The 18,567-nt window shown below is 46.5% G+C and overlaps 1 protein-coding gene across 1 annotated transcript in view; it reads right to left on the minus strand.

Moving 5' to 3' along the window:
* pcdh7a (protocadherin 7a) overlaps nt 1-18,344 on the minus strand; it is a 53,188-nt gene extending 34,844 nt beyond the window's left edge. The window contains exons 1-4 of the mRNA XM_061771330.1: nt 17,834-18,344; nt 15,885-17,543; nt 13,927-15,103; nt 3,596-4,366 (exon numbers count right to left, since the gene is read on the minus strand). Of these exons, the coding sequence (XP_061627314.1) occupies nt 3,596-4,366; nt 13,927-15,103; nt 15,885-17,308 (3,372 nt within the window). The 5' untranslated portion in view covers nt 17,309-17,543; nt 17,834-18,344. The remainder of the gene's footprint in view (nt 1-3,595; nt 4,367-13,926; nt 15,104-15,884; nt 17,544-17,833) is intronic.
* Nucleotides 18,345-18,567: the final 223 nt, after the last annotated feature.

An 18,567-nucleotide genomic window follows, 5' to 3' on the forward strand; every position in this document is an offset into this window, starting at 1 on the left:
TACAGCAAAAGAAGTAGTGAAAACGCTGAGTCGATGTTTTCGAGGTCAGCGCGGGCCGAGGGATGGCGCGAAGGTAGCCTGCCCGCGCATATGGCACGTACAGCGGGAGAACCAAACAAGCGCCAAAGGTGAAAGTCGAACTGCAGGTAAAAGGAAAAAAATCATAATGCTGCGTTCGAGTGAAAAGCATTCCTCGAGGTTACAATAAACGCTGCAGTCGCAAAAAAATAAAATAATAAATAGATAAAAAAATGAGACCACTGCAAATAAATGAACGGACACTGCTGAGAATTGATCGTGGACATTAGCCAGGAAGAAAGGATGCACGGTGTGTGTGTGTGGTTTGTGGTGCCAGTGGTTTGAGGGCAAAACGAGGCCACTTTGGCCATATTGACTGCAGTGCCATGTGAGCACTGTGATCATTAATGTGTCCTGATGCCACCGGGTATCCTGATGACCCACATCTCAGCAGGCCACTCTCGCTCTTTGGATCCCACCCAAACCAGCTCTCTCTCTCTCTCTCTCGCTCTCTCTCTCTCTCTCTTGCTCTCTCCTCATTTGTTTGGTAGCCATCATCCAACCTTCTACTTTTAATGGATATTTTTGGTACTGACCAAAAAATGTTGCAATGACCATAAAAAAATACCCACTGAAAGCACTTTTTTTTTTTTGTCCCAGCCATTCATTCATTTGCTAAGTAGTATTCAATCATTGAAACCATGTACCTGTATCATGTGGCATCTTCTTGACAACTTGACCACTTGTAATGTGCAATGAGATACACGAGTGGTATCAAAAAAAGCTTTGATTGAGATTGTCATTTAAAAACATGTTTATTATTGTAGTTGCAGTAGTATGGAACTACAATGCACACTGAGTATGAGTGTATGTCTAATATTTTGATTAGCTTATTTAGTATCTAGTTGCCAAATAGTAGAAACATCCAAAAGCAGCAGAACAGCTCTGTACCACTGGAAACTACAGCAACAACAACTAATAATAATAATAATAATAATAATAATAATAATAACCATCTCATAATAATGACTGTCAATTAAAATTAAGCATTTTTTTTTCATGAAGGCAGATTTTTGATAGTTTAGGGCTGTTACCATCGACTCTTAAGAATCGATTATCCTACAGATATTCCATTGAGTACTTGAGTAATCGACGTCCCCCATTTAAAATTTTTTTTTTTGCATGCATTTTGTTCTCATTGATGATGGCCTTCTATCCTTAAACTGTCTGTACAAAATTTGAGTCAACAAAATCAGCCTTTGATAAACAGTTCGCATCCAAATTAGCATTAGTGCACTGGCAATAACTATTTTAGGCACACAAAAAACAAAACAAAAAAAAAAAAAAATACCGTTCAGCTCACTCATCATGTTAGATGTACGTTACACGTTTAATATTGCCGGCTAAAAATTGGCTATCTCAACTTAGCCGAGTTAGCTGATTTTTTGATGCATTTTTTGTATTATTTTGTGCTGTGTAACCTGCTCAGTGTATCCTTCCCTTTTAAAAATTACGTGGTAGTAATGTCAAAATAAATAAATCAATAAATGAAATTGTTGTATTTGGTTGACCTTTGGCCAACATTTCAACGTCTTCACCTTATTTGTTTACCAGCAAAAACCTTTTTTGAGATATTGTACATGGAAAAGAACGTGAGATCTTCATCCTCCAAACGTCATCAGTTCGTCCTTTAATGGACGTCTGTGCCAGATGTAAGATATGACATTCAAAAGCATGCCCGGGACAGATGGACAACACAAGAACACAGAGCCACTGGCCGCTGCGGTTTTGCGGGAATTTAAAATACCAAAAGCCAATGACTGGACTGCTTTGCCATGCTGTTTTTTTTGTTTAGTTTTTTTCTGATGCAATCCAGGATTGTTTTTATCTTCCATTTTACTCATTATTTGGAGTGGCTCTGACGATGTGCTGATATTATATGATGATTCTTCTTTCATACTATGTTTGCTGACCCAGTAAAGTAGCTCAGAAGTTTGAACTTCTTCCTCCCATCTCGTTTCCTTTATCTCCTTGCTTCGTAACATCCAGTAATTCTCTTCCCCTCCCTCTGTGCTGCTACTCCCAATCCTGTCAGCGTCCCAGCTTTCCACATTTGGCACACGCCCGCCACCTTTTAGTCCCCGAGTTGATCTCTCACTTGCATGCACATATAAAATGCATTTGAATTAAGTCATCCCCCAAGCACAAAGTCAGGTCCCCTCCTCCACAAACCTATGTGCAGAAACTGTCAGTGTTAACACATTCAGATACGCACAATCAGTTGCAGTCTTTAGGACAAGGAATGAGTGGGTGTGAGATCTTTTGGAGGTGGACTTGGGATGGTGGCTAGTGCACCCAGAGGAGCTAATTACTCCATATGATCAATAATTCATTTACGCTGTCAGTTTGTGCGTCTGCGTCCCTCAATGTGTGCTGGCATGTTTTGAGTGCACGTAAGCATGAAGACCAAAACTCTCCCAGTAAGCATTTTCTTACCCTGGGAAAGGAAGATTAAGAGGATTGACTCCGTAATGGATTAACCTCAGAAGTGTGTGTGCATTATTTTGTGCGTGCTCTTGCATATATGTGTGTGTGTGTGTGTGTGTGTTGAGCGGGATCAGCGGGTCCCGTGTATGAATTGATTAGCCTAAGAAGCTCCTCTGGTTTTCTTTTAATGAACACATCAGCACTTTTCCACCGCGGGGAGGATAAACGTAGAGCCGTCAGTCACGCAAACAAGACGCTGGCCCTTTAAGAGGGGTGAGCTGTCACTCAAGCGTCACTCAGAGCGGCGTTCCCCTTGGACTTGCTGCGACCACGCTGTGTCAGTGCATCTAAGATGATAGATGAAGCCTGCGTGTGTGAGGAGACGGTGGACTCGGTCGGTCTCCATGCAGTATTCATTTGTCAGACGGCTTTTAACGGCACCGTCCTGTGCGTAGACGAGTCACTGCTTTAACTAGCCTTGCAACTGCATCGCTCAAGGAATATACATTTATGTTAAAATCAAGAAAAAAAAGTAGCGCTTGACAATACAAATTGAAACAAAAACATGACCAATTAGCCTGTTGGGGGCAATTATGCGCCCACTCCCTCTATGGCCGTCCACCCTCTGAACACCTCGGGGGGTTACCGGTGTATACAAACAAAAATATGTCCATTCACATACAGATACTGCAGTTCGGTGGGGGTTCGTTTTTTAGATTCTGCTAATACACGAGGTTATGCGTGCGCAGATTTAGACAGCAGGGTACCGACGCATGGCTCACAGGCTTAGGAGGCTGAAATAAGTGCGCACACTGGCAGCTATTTTGCGGAGATAAAACAGTGTTTAGATGTGAGCTGCGGGGGGTGCGGTACAGTACGTCAACTGATGTGTAAATAAGAAGACGTGAAGCCAGGGAGGAGACGACAGCGATCAGGCGGCGTGAAGCGGACAAAGAGCACGACAGCCAGACAGAAAGAAGTGGCTTAGTGTCAATGTTTAGCATAGTTTTGAATTGAACCAAAACAGGGGCGCAGAGTCAAAGCAAATGAGTGTAAAATATGACTGGAGTGACTTCTCAGAGCGGTGTACCTGTTTGTTGTACTTGTTCCCAGTTTGGCACCCATACTCCGAGCACTGGTCTGAACCCAGGGACATGGCGTCTCCGTTTCCGCTGCTGCTGCTGGAGCCGGTGCTCCCCACGCAGCCCCCGCTGCCCACAAAGGTGTTGGAGGGCGGCAGCTCCTGCACCGCCTGATGCTTCTTCCCTTCAGCTGGAGGGGATTGCGGCTGGAGATTGACTGCAGGGAGAGGCGAGCTGGATTTGTAGTGCCTGGCCAAATCCGGACTGGACTGATGCCGCCTGCCGCCGCCCATCCTCGGGCTGCCGGGGTCACCGTCCACGGCGCAGTAGCGGGCTGCGAGGCGCTCACTCGCGCTGCTAATATCCTCCTCCTCCTCCTCGTTGGCGTGGCGGCGAAGCCCGTTTACGGTGACAATACCGCTGTAGAGCGACCTGTCTGATTTGACGGCGCCGGCCGCTGTGCCACCGCCGGTTATGTTGCGCTTGTCCCGCCGAGCTTTGCGGCCTCGGTCCGATCCGCCGCCGCGGCCAACCTGCGGTTGGGCCCCCGACGGGCTGAAGAAATCTTCTTCCGGCTCCTTCTTACCAGCTTCGTAGCCGTTCTTGCCTTGAGCGCCGCACTGCCTCGCAGTGACTACGAGGAGGATGACCAGGATGACGGCCGCGGCCCCCGCCAGAACGCCGATGGCGACGCTGAGGCGCTGTTTACCTAATGCCCGCTCGCTGTCTGGGTCCCCCGCGATGTCCAGCGATAGTGGAGCTAACAAGCTTCGGCTCACCTGGAACGAAAAGAACACGAGCGTTAGGAGGCCAAAACGAAAAACTGTGTTTCTACAGTGCTTATTCTCGTCAGGGTCGCAGTGCCCAGGACACTGATACATACAGTACATTTACATGGCAATTTGAAAAACATTGATTCATTGAGCTAATATTACCGATAATATGTTTGGAAGTTCGGCCATTAAAAAGTCAATTGGACCGAGCTAAGATTTGCGCATTCCGGCTCAATGCTGTCGGTAAGAACTCAGAAGCAAACAAACACAAGCTTGGTAAACCTGGAAGGAATGTACAGTGAACAACACATCCGTCAATGTGACGAAGGTTATCCGGAAATATTGCATTGATAGCTAAAGTCACATGAAACTTTGGCCTTTGAGCGGTGCGCCAGACTTTTAGCAATTGCTAGTTGTTCATGTTTCATTATTTAAAGTGGTTAACTTCTTTTGATACTTTTAAGAATTAATAAAAAGGGAGATATGCTAAGCACATCTGCGATGTATCTGATCTTTCTTTATGAACATTAGACTTTCGTTATTGTTTTATTAACTTATTTTTTATAATTGTATAATGAAGAATGCTAAAATAAAAACGTTGTTGTCATAAAGCTTTTATGATAGTGACAGATTGACCCTGGAACAGATTATTTACATTTCCATTATTTTATATGGGAAAAACACATTAGAGGTCCAAACAAGTCCTGGATTGAATTGTGTTCAACATTAGCAGTAGTGGAGGAAGATAAACGAAATAAACAGCCGTTTGCCGTAGTAGTCACCATATTTCACAACGTAATAGTTACTGGAAAAATACTAAACGTAAAAGGCTGGAAAGGATGCATGGCTATCGTAGAGATGGAGGACATAATGTACTTTGATCAATAGCTTGATTTCGCTCCTGTCTCGGTATATTGGAACAACACAATGTAATGTAAAACATACTTATTGAGTCAGTTCATTTATGGAATTTGGGAGGAAGCCACAGATACACTAGAAGAACATGAAAACTCCACACAGAAGAGGCCTGAGCCAAGACAAATTCCCACACAGAACGTTCTAGCTGTGAGACAGCAGTGATAACCACGCATCCACTGTGCTGCCAAGAGACAAATCAAAGAAGATGGGGGAAAAAAAAGGCCTAATCGACAATGACACAGTAGGTGTGAGACATAGAGAAACATCAAACAGCATCTTCAGCTTAATTAAACCCATCAAACCCATTATTCCCAAACACTTGGAGTGTCACTAAATATATAATTTGTTTTGCGTCAAGGTTGCGGCATTTTAAATTGCGTCCGCAATTCGGTCGTGCGCATCACCCGGGTCGTGCGGGAAATATCCCAGATGAAGTCGTTTAAAGCAGATGTTGGGGGGGGGAAAGGAATTCAGATACCAAGGTCGCACAGCGAAAGAAGAAGCAGTCAATACATGACGCAGAAAAGGACAAAAACAAACAAAAAACTAAATAGCAGAAAATGACTGTATTCCCATCACAAGCGCTGTCTCTTCAGCATATAAAGCTGCTATTGTGAAGGCAAGTGTGGGAGTGGATTTGTGCAGGATTTGTTATCCTTTTTTTCCATGGAGATTTGGAAGGATAGTGACGCGGAAGGCTCCAACACATTGCCGCTGTTGATGTGAGGCCGTTTGGATCAATATGTTTTATACTTTGTGAACGTGATTCGATGAAGAAGGCCGTCATCTTCCAGTTACGCTCAACACGGCTATCAATGGGCAAACGTACCCTACATCGTGGAACATGATTGTCACAAGAAACTGATTGATTACTGGTTATGGACCTTTGCTCACTGGGGGACAGTGAGCTTTTGCAGTTCTCTAAATCATGAATCAGAAATGATCTGCTCAATATATAGAAAGCCACGCTAAGAAAAGCATTTTGCATGGACAACACGCAGAGAAATACAGACACACGGTGATGTACTGTATATGTCCGCACTTACATGACACCACAGTGTAAGCCGTCTGTTCATTAGACACCTCATTATGCAGCCTTGACATGGAGTCTCAAAGCTCATATGACAATTTCTTCTCTCCTGTCAAGGCTGGAAATGGCATACGCAAGTAATCCCTGCAACATTCTGCCGGCTTCATATGAAAGACTTTGCAGGAATGAATTGCAGAAATAGCGAGGGTGGTCCAGGGTTTGCAATAACCCCCCACGAAAATCATTAGCAATACTTACACTGCTTCAGTGAATGCTGCTCTGTGTAACTCGCTTTGTATATTATCCTCTATTTGGCTCTTCCTACCCTACCTACAGCGCAGCCTTGAATATGTTGTGTTCAAGGAAAGACAAAAGTACAGCGCATGCCACAAGTGTAAAATATGTAGTTCAAGGTATGTATGTGTATGTATACATCTTCAGCGGTGGGAACAACCAAATTTGGTCTTGTCACTCAGAATTCATGTCAAACCCCCAAAGCAACCCTCCATTGTGCTCCAGTAGGTTAGCTCCAGCTGAGCTTAACGCTGGCATCTCCATACCTCTTTTGCTCTCCGGTGATGCAGATGCTGCGACCATGACATGTTCTCTTGTGATCATGATGTTGATCCAAATTTAGATCTCAGTTGTAGCTGGAGTGCTGGACGCATTGGCAAGAGAGCTGCGGTTTGGAGGCGTCAGCTATTATAATTAATTCATCACTTAATTATCCAGGTGGGGATTGTGTAAAGTGTAAAACCTCTGCCAAGGTTAGTGTCAAGTACCACTTCTTTTAATGATGAAGGATAAAGAAGGGGTTTATGCCGATATGTTAAATTGCATTCTAAACCACACACCCGAAGACAAAATGATAAAGTCTTCAAATGGCAAGAAAAAAAAAAATCTAAAGGAAATAAATGTCTAGGATAATGGGAAAATATGTTGAAACTTACGAGAATCAATCATTTCATAATAATTGAAGGTGAGAACTAGACTCTCCCCATTGTTGACTTCATTTGCTCAGAAAATTGAAGTATTTTAAGCAAATAATCAATTAGCTCAGAATATATGAAAAGTCACTAGGGAAAGACTGAATGTTGTGTAGCGTTCTGTGTGAATTTGCTTGACTTATTGTTTTTTTTTCTCTTGGCAAAATACATGTTTCTCCTTGTAATATTATGCCACACCGAATTCTTTCCCTTAATGTTTTCCTTGTCTGCGTGGGCCTAATAGTCGAATTGTCACATTCACTCAGAAAGTATCAGCCTCTTGCTTGGGTGTATTCCCACATGACGATGTTTCTTTGGATGGCGAGTCCATACAGTATCAATCGAAATATGCCTCTAAGTGATATGCCATGCTGGACTATTGTTGGTATATATTTCTCCCACTATTAGCTCTCCTTGCGCTTTACTGACAACTAAAAAACACTCAGGTCCTGCTATTTGGGGTTGAACCGTAAATAGTAGGGACGGGCCTGCTATATTCAACTGTTTTGAGTCAGAACTCTCAGGTGACCACAGGAAATACTACAACGTACTATCTGATCGATTTCATAGCTCAGTTGGCATGTATTCTTCCACTGTATTGTTACCCGGGTTTCAATTTCAATCACTGCCTTCCTGCACGGCCTGACTGTAGCATGATTGGCCATCTTTTTATTCACTATTCAGCCAATCATTGGACAGTATTACCTGCCAATCATCATAGCAGCTTCATTGATCGAGATTGGCACAATCACTCAGTCTGTTTACAAGTTAATCATGAGTCTTGCCATCCAATCTGCAACGGAAGAGTCAATAAAACATGGACAAAACACTGTAACTGAAGACACAGATTTCGACAGCTGGTTATTTCTCGTACCAACAGTCATCAGCGCCCATCAGCAGTAAACTTGGAATGCAACATTTTTGTACTGATGTATTGTGCAAGACTTCTATGTACTGCAGTTGCAAGATATGCTGATTCTGATCTGGGAATAAGAAAAAGGCTTTGGGTGATGTGTGAATGCGGCAGCACGGTGCATAAGTGGTGTGCATGTCTGCCTCACAGGGTTTTGGGGCCCGAATCATGGCGCCGGCCCGCCGGCGTGGAATTTACGTTCTCCACGCATGTGCATGGGTTTTCTCCAAATGCTCCAGCTTCCTACCACACGCTGAAAACACACATTAGGTTAAAGATTTGAAATGTTCATTGGTGTTTATGTGAGTGAAAATAGCAGTTGTTTTTTTCAGGTAAGGCAATTGAGAACAGATTCTCATTTGTGATGCTGACCTGGCAGCAGACAGCAGAGAAAAACAAAGCAAGACGAGAAAGAAGATGTTTGCCAATGGGACCCTGGGATCGACAGGCAAGTAGTCCAGGATGTACCGCGCCTCTCGCCCAAGAGTCAGATGGGATCGCTCCAGCTCGCCCGCGACTCAGCATCGGCCGCTGTCAGATTCTGACGGTACGATAACCTTGAGCAAAAATATTGCGGTATCCCGGCATTGCAATTACAGCTCTAAAATGTATTATTTGGAAATATTCGGGTAAACAATTGTTTTCCCATTCAACACAATCTATTTTATTTTTAAACAAATGTATGCATCATTGATATGCAAGCAGCCAATCATATTGCAGCGGAGGCTTGTCCTGCTCAGAACTCAAGAGGGATTCAAATTAACGCGTAGGCTGCAAAATGGTGGGTGCCTGCACTTTCGTGGAACACAAAAACCAAGACAAAAAATTGCTATTACCGGTGACGGACAGTTTTTGGGAGATGAGTTTACCAACTACAGACTACTTACTATGTTTACTAAAATTATTCTACGCAACTGAAAAGCGCAACATTTTTCAACAGCACTCAAACAAGATGAAACCGCCTAAAAAGCTTTTATTGTGAGGTCAACAAAAAAAATGTTTAACCCTTTACAGCCCTAAAAGACCAAAGTGTTGAGTTTTGTTTGAAAGCCTTACCTGAAATTAAGTCTTTGGCCACATGTATATGAGAGCAGTGAGCTTTTAAAGTTGAGTTTGTTTGAAGAACTTGATTCAGCTCTCCCATAGGCTCCCATTCATTTTGGATGCCATAAAATATTCATATCAAATCAACAATCTAACCGATCTGCGGAAAATGTGAACTGTGCCTTTTTCTTCATACTCATGCTGGAACACAATCCAGAGTTACGTGGAAATTTGCCTGGTTCATTCTGCGGCGTTATGATCGCTGAGGCTCGATTCAGATTTACAAAACAGTGCAAGTTTGATGTACAAAGCATCTTTAAGTTGTACCATGCCAACAATGTCTAAAATAACTAGCTCCGACAGCATCGTTGTATTTGTGCTAATGAGCCAACACCAGCACTGCTGCATAAAAAAGAACAATCTCCTGTCGCGGTGCCGTGGCACGAGCAGGCGTTTTTTTCTGCCTAATTACATCTGGCATCTATCCACCACTCAGTTTGACTTCATTATGAGATGGAGGTATTCTCTCTTCACTGACTTCTTCTACTCAATTACTCGGACACGTTCCTTCTTGCAATCATACTAAACCATGCATATTGTCATCAAAGACAACTTTTATACCAGCTTGGACACATTATACCCTACTGTTGGACTCAATGGACCTGGTCACTTAGGCCCATTGTCTTTTATTCCTCCCGTCAGCACCATTGTTATGACACTTGCCAAATGTCCTTTTGTAATAGCCACAAGAGAGTTGTTGAATTTGGGCTTGTCGTCCTACTCTTGAGTGAAACCTTCATAATATTAAGGTTTACTGGCTTAGGTACAAATACTACAGCATGTTTCCTCACTCAATTGCTCCCTTAAAATGCAACATTTGGGGGGGGGATGCATGGCTCTCCTCACAAGGTGAGTTACAACTCCCAGCCTGTGCTAACACACGTTTTTGGTCAATAATAAAATAAAAAATAAAATAAAAAAACAGTTAGGCAAGGGTGCAAACACTGATAGATATAGTCGGGCTCGCCTCCACACACAACTTGGGCTCTGGTACCAGTCCTCTCGAGAGAGGTTGGACTCTACTCCACTCTGGAGTTGCCCACGGTGAGAGGCGCCGAGCAGGTGTGGGTATACTTATTGCCCCCCGGCTCGGCGCCCGTACGTTGGGGTTCACCCCCGATGGATGAGAGGGTAGGCCTTCGGGTGGGGGAACGGGTCCTGACTGTTGTTTGTGCCTATGCACCAAACAGGAGATCAGAGTAGCCATCCTTTCTGGAGTCCCTGGAGGGGGTGCTGGAGAGCGCTCCCACTGGGGAGACCTCCTCAATTCCACCGACATGCCTTCCCATGAGGGAGCAGAGTCTGGGTTCTCCTATCTCTGGGGTTGAGGTCACCGAGGTGGTTAAAAAGCTCCTCGGTGGCAAGGCCCCAGGGGTGGACGAGATTCGCCCAGAGTTCCTAAAGGCTCTGGATGTTGTGGGGCTGTCCTGGTTGGCACGCCTCTGCAACATTGCGTGGACATTGGGGACAGTGCCTCTGGATTGGCAGACTGGGTGGTGTGTTCCAACTACAGGGGGATCACACTCCTCAAACTCCCTAGTAAGGACTATTCAGAGGTGCTGGAGAGGAGCACTCAGATCCAGGAGGAGCACTGTGGTTTTTGTCCTAGCCGTGGAAAAGTGGACCTGCTCTTCACCCTCGGCAGGGTCATCGAGGGTGCAACCCTACATGTGTTTTGTGGACATGGAGAAGGCGTTCGACCGTGTCCCTCGAGGAGTCCTGTGGGGGGTGCTTCGGGAGAACTGGGTACCGAACCTCATGACACGGGCTGTTCAGTCCCTGTACGAGTCAGAGTTTGGTCCGCATATCCGGCAGTAAGTCGGACTCGTTCCCGGTGAGGGTTGGACTCCGCCAAGGCTGCCCTTTGTTACCGATTCTGTTCATAACTTTTATGGACAGAATTTCAAGGCGCAGCCGAGGCGTAGAGGGGGTCCGGTTTGGTGGCCTCAATATTGCATCTCTGCTTTTTGCAGATGATGTGGTTCTGTTGGCTTCATCAAGCCGTGATCTCAAACTCTCACTGGAGCGGTTTGCAGCTGAGTGTGAAGCGGCTGGGATGAGAATCCTCGGCACCTCCAAATCTGAGACCATGGTCCTCAGTCGGAAAAAGGTGGCGTGCCCTCTCCGGGTCGGCGATGAGATCCTGCCCCAAGTGGAGGAGTTCAAGTATCTTGGGGTCTTATTCACGAGTAAGGGAAGATCGACAGGCGGATCGGTGTAGCGTCTGCAGTGATGCGGACTTTGTATCGGTCCGTTGTGGTAAAGAAGGACCAAGGCAAAGCTCTCAATTTACCGTTCGATCTACGTTCCGACTCTCACCTATGGTCACGAGCTGTGGGTTGTGACCGAAAGAACAAGATCCCGGATAAAAGCGGCCGAAATGAGTTTCCTCCGCAGGGTGTCCGGGCTCTCCCTTAGAGATAGGGTGAGAAGCTCGGTCATACGGGAGGATCTCGGAGTAGAGCCGCTGCTCTTCCACATCGAGAGGAGCCAGATGAGGTGGCTGGGGCATCTGATTCGGATGCCTCCCGGATGCCTCCCCGGTGAGGTGTTCCGGGCACGTCCCACCGGGAGGAGACCCGGGGACGGCCCAGGACACGCTGGAGAGACTACATCCTTCGGCTGGCCTGGGAACGCCTCGGGATCCCCCCGGAAGAGCTGGATGAAGTGGCTGGGGAGAGGGAAGTCTGGGCGTCCCTGCTAAGGCTACTGCCCCCGCGACCCGACCTCGGATAAACGGTAGAAAATGGATGGATGGGTTTGTAGTCTGCATTTTGCCCAAAGTCAGCAGGGATCCCTGATCAGGACTAGCGGAGTACAAAATGGATGCACCTCTTTTTTATGGATTAGAGAAAGGCATAGTAATTTATTAATGGATTAAATAATGCCTAATAATTTGATGGACTCTGTGATTGTTTATTAATGGGGTGCACGATTTGACTTTAACCTGAGGATGCGTTGTTGATTCAGTCTACCCTACTTAATGGTCTATAGAAGACTAGTATGATGCAAATTGTGGGAAGTTGAACTAAATCCACAACACAGACCTCCAAGACAACATTATAGTGATGAATGACGCTGGCAACAGGAGTTTAGAGCATCCAGAGCGTTATTCACTTATCCCATTCAAATATTTTAAAAAACCACAATGAATTGATGGTTAATTTGCTGTGTCGTCACTGGGGGACATGAGGTCAAATGCCCAATGCTACCAGGGACTGTCCGTTTCCTTTCAAATGCCTCCAAGCAATTTCAGTTTTTTACTGTTCCCGTCACTGCACATGCACAGACCTGACAGGAGGAGAAATAAACAAGCATGCTCTCCAAACTAGATCACCTTGTGAGGTAAAACAACATACTTTTTTGGAACAAATAACATCACCACATAGCCACTGAGTCCATTTCATTACTAGTCAATTCCATTTACATGACGCACACCAGAGAGAGACACTTTTGTGGTTATTACCTTTCGGCATTTGTAGATGAACTGAGCTATTTTTCAAGCATAATGGGATTGGGATTTTGTTCATGTAATGAGGCTATGGGAGAAAAACGGGGGTTTGTACCAGATTCACAAGTACACAAACTTCATTTGGACTGCTGTGATTGTTTCTGGTGTAACAGTAATGCTGTTATGTCTAGTCAATTTGCTCTACAAGCTGGCTCCCCTTGTAGTAAAGTTTTTAGTTCCACAAGACCACACTATTTGATGAGTGCAGATGTTTTATTTCTGCATGTTCTGCTCATTCCCCTTGTAAAATGACTTATTTAGAGTTGAGCCTTGTTTCCAGGTACTTTGTTTTATGTCTGAATACTAATGCACGGCATGTGCAGCATGATACAACAGAAACGCCTAAACCTCATCAATATTCAGGCCTACTATAGTGAAGCGACCCTGCTTAAATGCAGCTTCCATTCAAATGAAGGCCAAAACTGGGCCAGTCCGTCTCTCTCTGTCTGCCTCTAACACAATAGCACCGCTAATGCTTTCACTCTGTCGTCCTCTATCCCTCTCTCAAACACACCAATCACACACACACACACACACACACACACACACCACGTACCTATTTCCCTCGGCTCTGCGTTCAGTGTAGCGTAAAAGAAGAGCCACTTCAGTAATAACTGTTATTTTAACCACACAGTCATTATAAGAAGTCATGCTGGACAGAGAACACACTCCTGCAGGATTCAAACAACAAAGAAGTCAGCGCTGCCAATAGTCCTCAAAAGATAAACGCGATTCTTTATCTGGGACGAATATAGACATAATTAAAGTCCTAAAAATGGGCTGAAAACTGCAAACCCAGAGTGGAGAATCCATTCATTTAATTCTATCAAGAAAATAATCGCCTTACCACTTTAGTTTAAACAGTTACAATCAGTTTGAATTAGCACCCTCCTCTTTTGTAATGCGATATCAGTGTGGCCATTATTGGAATGGATCAGTGGACAGAATCATGTCTGGTTATCGTTACCATCTCGGTAGAACAATCTGCACAACCCAAAACAGGACGGATCATTGCCTCTTCCAATTAAGATTCTTTTCATTCAACTTCTGCGTACTTGTACAAACTCCCGGTGAAGACGTGAAGGAGCAACATGAAAAGATTACCTGCGCGTCGACCAGGGAGGCGTTGACCAAGCTCTCGTTGATGAAGACGTGGACCAGCGCCGTGGCGAACAGCGAAGGGGTCCCGCTGTCGTTGACCCTGACCACCAGGCGATGCAGACCTTTGTGGCGCCGCTCCAGCGGCTCCGCCAGCGTGATCACGCCATTGGAGTGGCCGATCTCGAACAATCTGAAGGGATTCCCCCCTACCAAGGCATAGCGGAGGTCTGCATTTGGACCCGTGTCCGAGTCTATGGCTGTCACAGTTCGGACTATAGTGCGGGCACTGCTTGCAGGTGGGAGCAGCGTATAGGACTCGTTGGCCGGAGATGTGATGGCGGGGGCATTGTCGTTCTCATCGGTCACAAAGAGCGACACGGTAGCTGTGGCAGTTTTGCGAGGCTCTCCTCCGTCTACCGCACGTACACGGAAGGTGTAGGTGGAAAGCTTCTCACGGTCAAACGACAAAGTGGAAAAGATGGTGCCGGTGTTGTTCTCGATGGAGAACACCTCCTCTTGCTCCTCCTCTCCATTGTCCCCCACAGTTTTCTCCCCTGACTTCTTCTCATCCAGCCCATCCATTTCTACAAAGAGGGTGAGTTCTGCGTTCTCACCTTCGTCAGCATCCGTCACGGTCACCATGCCAACTGGGCTGTTGGCAAGCAGGTTTTCTTTGACGTAGAATGTAAAAACTTCCTGGACAAACTTTGGCGCATTGTCATTGCGGTCGGTCACCTGAATAACAACAGTCGCTGAACCCTGGAGAGGCGGGGTGCCCTTGTCCTTGGCAATAACTTTGAGTTCGTACCTCTCTCTCTGCTCCCTGTCCAGGACGCCAGTGGCACGGATATCTCCGTTATCCGGATCGATAAAAAATGGCCCGTTTGCAACAGGGTCCAAGGAATATGCAATCTCTGCATTCTTGCCGCTGTCCGCGTCTGTGGCCACCACAGTGACGACCCTCTCATTGGGGGAGTTGTTTTCTGCAAAGTGGACCTCCGCTACACTTTGGGCAAAGACTGGGGGATGGTCGTTGTAATCGACAACTCGCACCATCAGTGAACTGTTGCTGGACAGACTTGGGCTTCCGGAATCTACAGCCACAATGGTGACGCTGTACTCTTTGGTGACCTCGTAGTCCAGCAGGGCTGAGGTATGCAGGAAGAATTTTTTCTTGTTCCTGTGAAAGTAAGTCAAATATACATTTATGTAGTATCTGGTATATGTATCGAGGTGCTTTTCAAGCTCGAGTCAAAAGAATGCACATTCCATTATACAGTATGTTGACTGTTTACATTCCATGCCTGTAGTCAATGAATCAGCCTCAAGTGATGATAATAGTAGAGGCCCATAATTATTCAGCTTCTTTTTCTGTGTTGAAAATTCCACTGAATCATTAGTTGATGATTTTCTTGTCAAAGATAATGCTAACACGCAATATTACACCAGTAAGACTGTAAAAGCAAGTATTGTGGTAGCTATATTTTCATTTGCTTACTCTGCTTAGTGTTTTTCTTGCACTCTCTTCAATGCCTTCAGAAAATAGTTTTACAACTGACTTGAAATACTGACATTTGGAGTATGCACTGCTGCAATATTACTACTAAATGAGTCAGAAAACCCTTGACTTTATTGAATATTTATGATCCCATTTTACTAATAGCGTGACATTTTATCCACTCTTTGGTTTTAGTGAATGAGTGGCTCACTTGAAGTGACTTGATTACATAACAACATATGAGACGCTTTTCTGGATTCTCTGTGAAACGTAGAATTTGTTGAGACACTTTCCGGAGAAACAACGTAAGGACGATCACATATAGATAATGTGGTGTATCAATGAATGCTTTATTACTCCTTTCATGACTTAGTATTTGTATCGTCCTACAGAATAATTATGGTCAATCACTAGGAAGCAATTCAACTTCTTGTTCATGAACAATTCACCTTTACTGACTTACCTGTCAAAAGCTTCATCTGCAGGTAAGGGCGGGAGAGCTGTTTCACCAGCCGGCTTCAAAGTGAACGGGACATCCCCTACAACTGTACAGGTCACAGCCCCGTTTTCTCCTTGGTCTCGGTCCGAAACCTGAACCAGAGCGACCGGTGTGTCTACAAGAACGTTCTCAGGTACCAGTGCTGCTCCATCTCGCACTGGGATTCGCCCGATCTTTCGAATCTCTACAACCGGGACGTTGTCGTTTTCATCACGGACTGCCAAAATGACGGTGGTTCGGTCGCTGCGCGGCGGCTGACCCCTGTCCCGAGCCGCCACCGTGAACCGCAGCTGGGCCACCTCTTCCCTGTCGATTCTGTGCAGGACGCTCAGCCATCCGGTCGCCTCGTCCAGTCGCAGCAGCCGCCTGACCGATTCTGTGGCCGCTCCAAAGACGTACTCCACCTGCCCGTTCACGCCAATGTCACGGTCTGAAGCCCTCACCTGGAGTACCGGTGTTCCCGGAGGTGCGTTTTCTGCCATTTCTGCCTCGTACGTGGGCCTTTCGAATTGCGGGCTGTTGTCGTTTACATCTGTGATGGAAACGCGCAGCAGAGCTTGAGAGGATCTCGGGGGGTTCCCTCCATCTCGAACGCGCAGGATCAGTTCATATGAGTCTTTCTGCTCGCGGTCCAACATACCTTTGACAATGAGTTGAGGTTGTTTTTCACCGTCTGGTATATCTGCCACTTGGAGTTCAAACACAGTGCTCCTGGCTCCTCCCACCATATCTCCACTCCGACCCCTCCTATCCCCAAGCCCATCGACTCTACCAACGGGACTTCCTCCCGCCGCGCGTCTTGCCGAACTCGACACGGCTGCGGCTTCTTGGATCAGCTCGTAGCGGTCGATACCGTTTCGTCCAAAGTCCCTGTCCGTAGCAGTGGGGAGCAGGTAAAGCGTGCCTATTGGACGATTTTCCTCCACCGAGAGCTGGAGCACCGGTGAGGGGAAGGACGGAGTGTTGTCATTGATATCCGTTATGACTACACGGCCTTCGAACAAGTCCACCCAGCTTTGCAGGGGGCCGATCACGGACACCTCGAAGTCCAAGAAGCACTCATTTTCGTCAAAAATCATCTGGCATTGGGGCATCTTTTCCCTGTCGATGCGCCTCGGCCCCGTCGTCAGCTCACCGGTCACGTTGTCGATCTTGAAGAACTCTGAGCCGCTCTCCAGGGCAAAGGTGACGTCCCCGCTGCCCGTACCCGCCGTGAGGCCCAGGTCTGCGGCCACGTTGCCTATCTTGACGTCGGGAGGGCCCTCCTCCGCCACCCGGTACCTGAGAGCCGAGCGTGCGCCCGGCAGCTGAGTCAGCAGCTGCAGCAGCGGTAAGACCACGAGGCCGAGAGCCCGCGCCGACGAGTGCACTGCGCCGAGTCTACGCATGGCTCCGTCCGCACCGTTTTGCCTCTTGAATCACAGGCTGGCCTGCCTCTTCTTCCTTCAGTGAAGTGTTGGAGCCCACAGCGTGGGTGTTGGATTTTGTCTTTCTCCCTTCTGACTGACACTCTTTGCTACTGATTGACTGATGTCTTATTACTTCCTTTACTCTCCTGTTTTTTCAACTTCTATTGCTGGGCTCTTCAAACCACGTGATATATTCATATAGAAATCCAAGGTGCTGCAGAAATAAAAAAAGAAAAAAGAAAAAAATAAACCTTTCATGAAATTCCGCCACCACTCAAAGATTGTAGCCGTGTTGCAGGCGCTACTTTTCATGATTCTAGTCACATATGGGACGGCAGCTTTTTCTCGCGTGTGTGACTTTAGCAAAACTGCAATGCAGCACCAGTCGACACAAAAGAGGAGGCGAGCTGCGCTCCCCACTTGACGGACGCAGCTGACAAGGACCAATAACAAGCACTCAAGGACACAAAAAGTACATTCTTGCAGATTCTTGCCTCGTCTTACCTGAAGAGCCGGCGGATGCCTTTGCTTTGTTTCCGTGCCAAGCCATGGGATCCCGACGCGCAACTTGGAAGGGGACGGCAGCAGTTGTTCCCGCGGCCACTTTATCACATGCAAAGCATTCCAAAAAGTAACCGAGCAAGGCTGTTCCTTGACCGGCTGAAGCGGGCATCAATTACGCGTTAATCCTCGCCTGCTCCTTGCTCGGGATGTCGCTAATGGAGCGAGTGAAGATGCGTCTTTTTCCAAGAGTCCCGCATTCTCTCTCTCTCTCTCTCTCTCTCTCTCTCTCAATTTGCACCTCCTCCTCCTCTTCCCTCTCCTTTGGTTTCCCCCTCTCACCTGCACTGCTCGGGACTGCTGCTGTAGAATGCGATGCTGCAGTTTCTCTCTCTCTCTTTCCCTACTGCAACATTCTCTGCCCTAACTCACCCACTGGACTGGAACAGGAGAGGCAGCAGAGGCGGTGTTGGGTCGTTGTGTGTGTTTGTAGGTTGCAGAGGAAAGACCCCCCCCCCATCCCCCTCCACACACACACACACACACACACACACACACCTATCTCCATCCCTCCCTGCATGCTGTCATATAGTTAAATGGCTTGCTGTCCCGGCTGCTGACACCCCCCCCCCCCCTCCCCTCCCCATCAATGCATGCTGGCTACACATCTTTATTCTCATATTCATGAAAGAAAAGGAGTGATGCAGCTTTGTCAGCCCATTGCACCCCCCGCGTCA

This window comes from Phyllopteryx taeniolatus, chromosome 4 (assembly GCF_024500385.1).
Source record: "Phyllopteryx taeniolatus isolate TA_2022b chromosome 4, UOR_Ptae_1.2, whole genome shotgun sequence".
In the NCBI taxonomy this organism is placed as follows: Eukaryota; Metazoa; Chordata; class Actinopteri; order Syngnathiformes; family Syngnathidae; genus Phyllopteryx; species Phyllopteryx taeniolatus.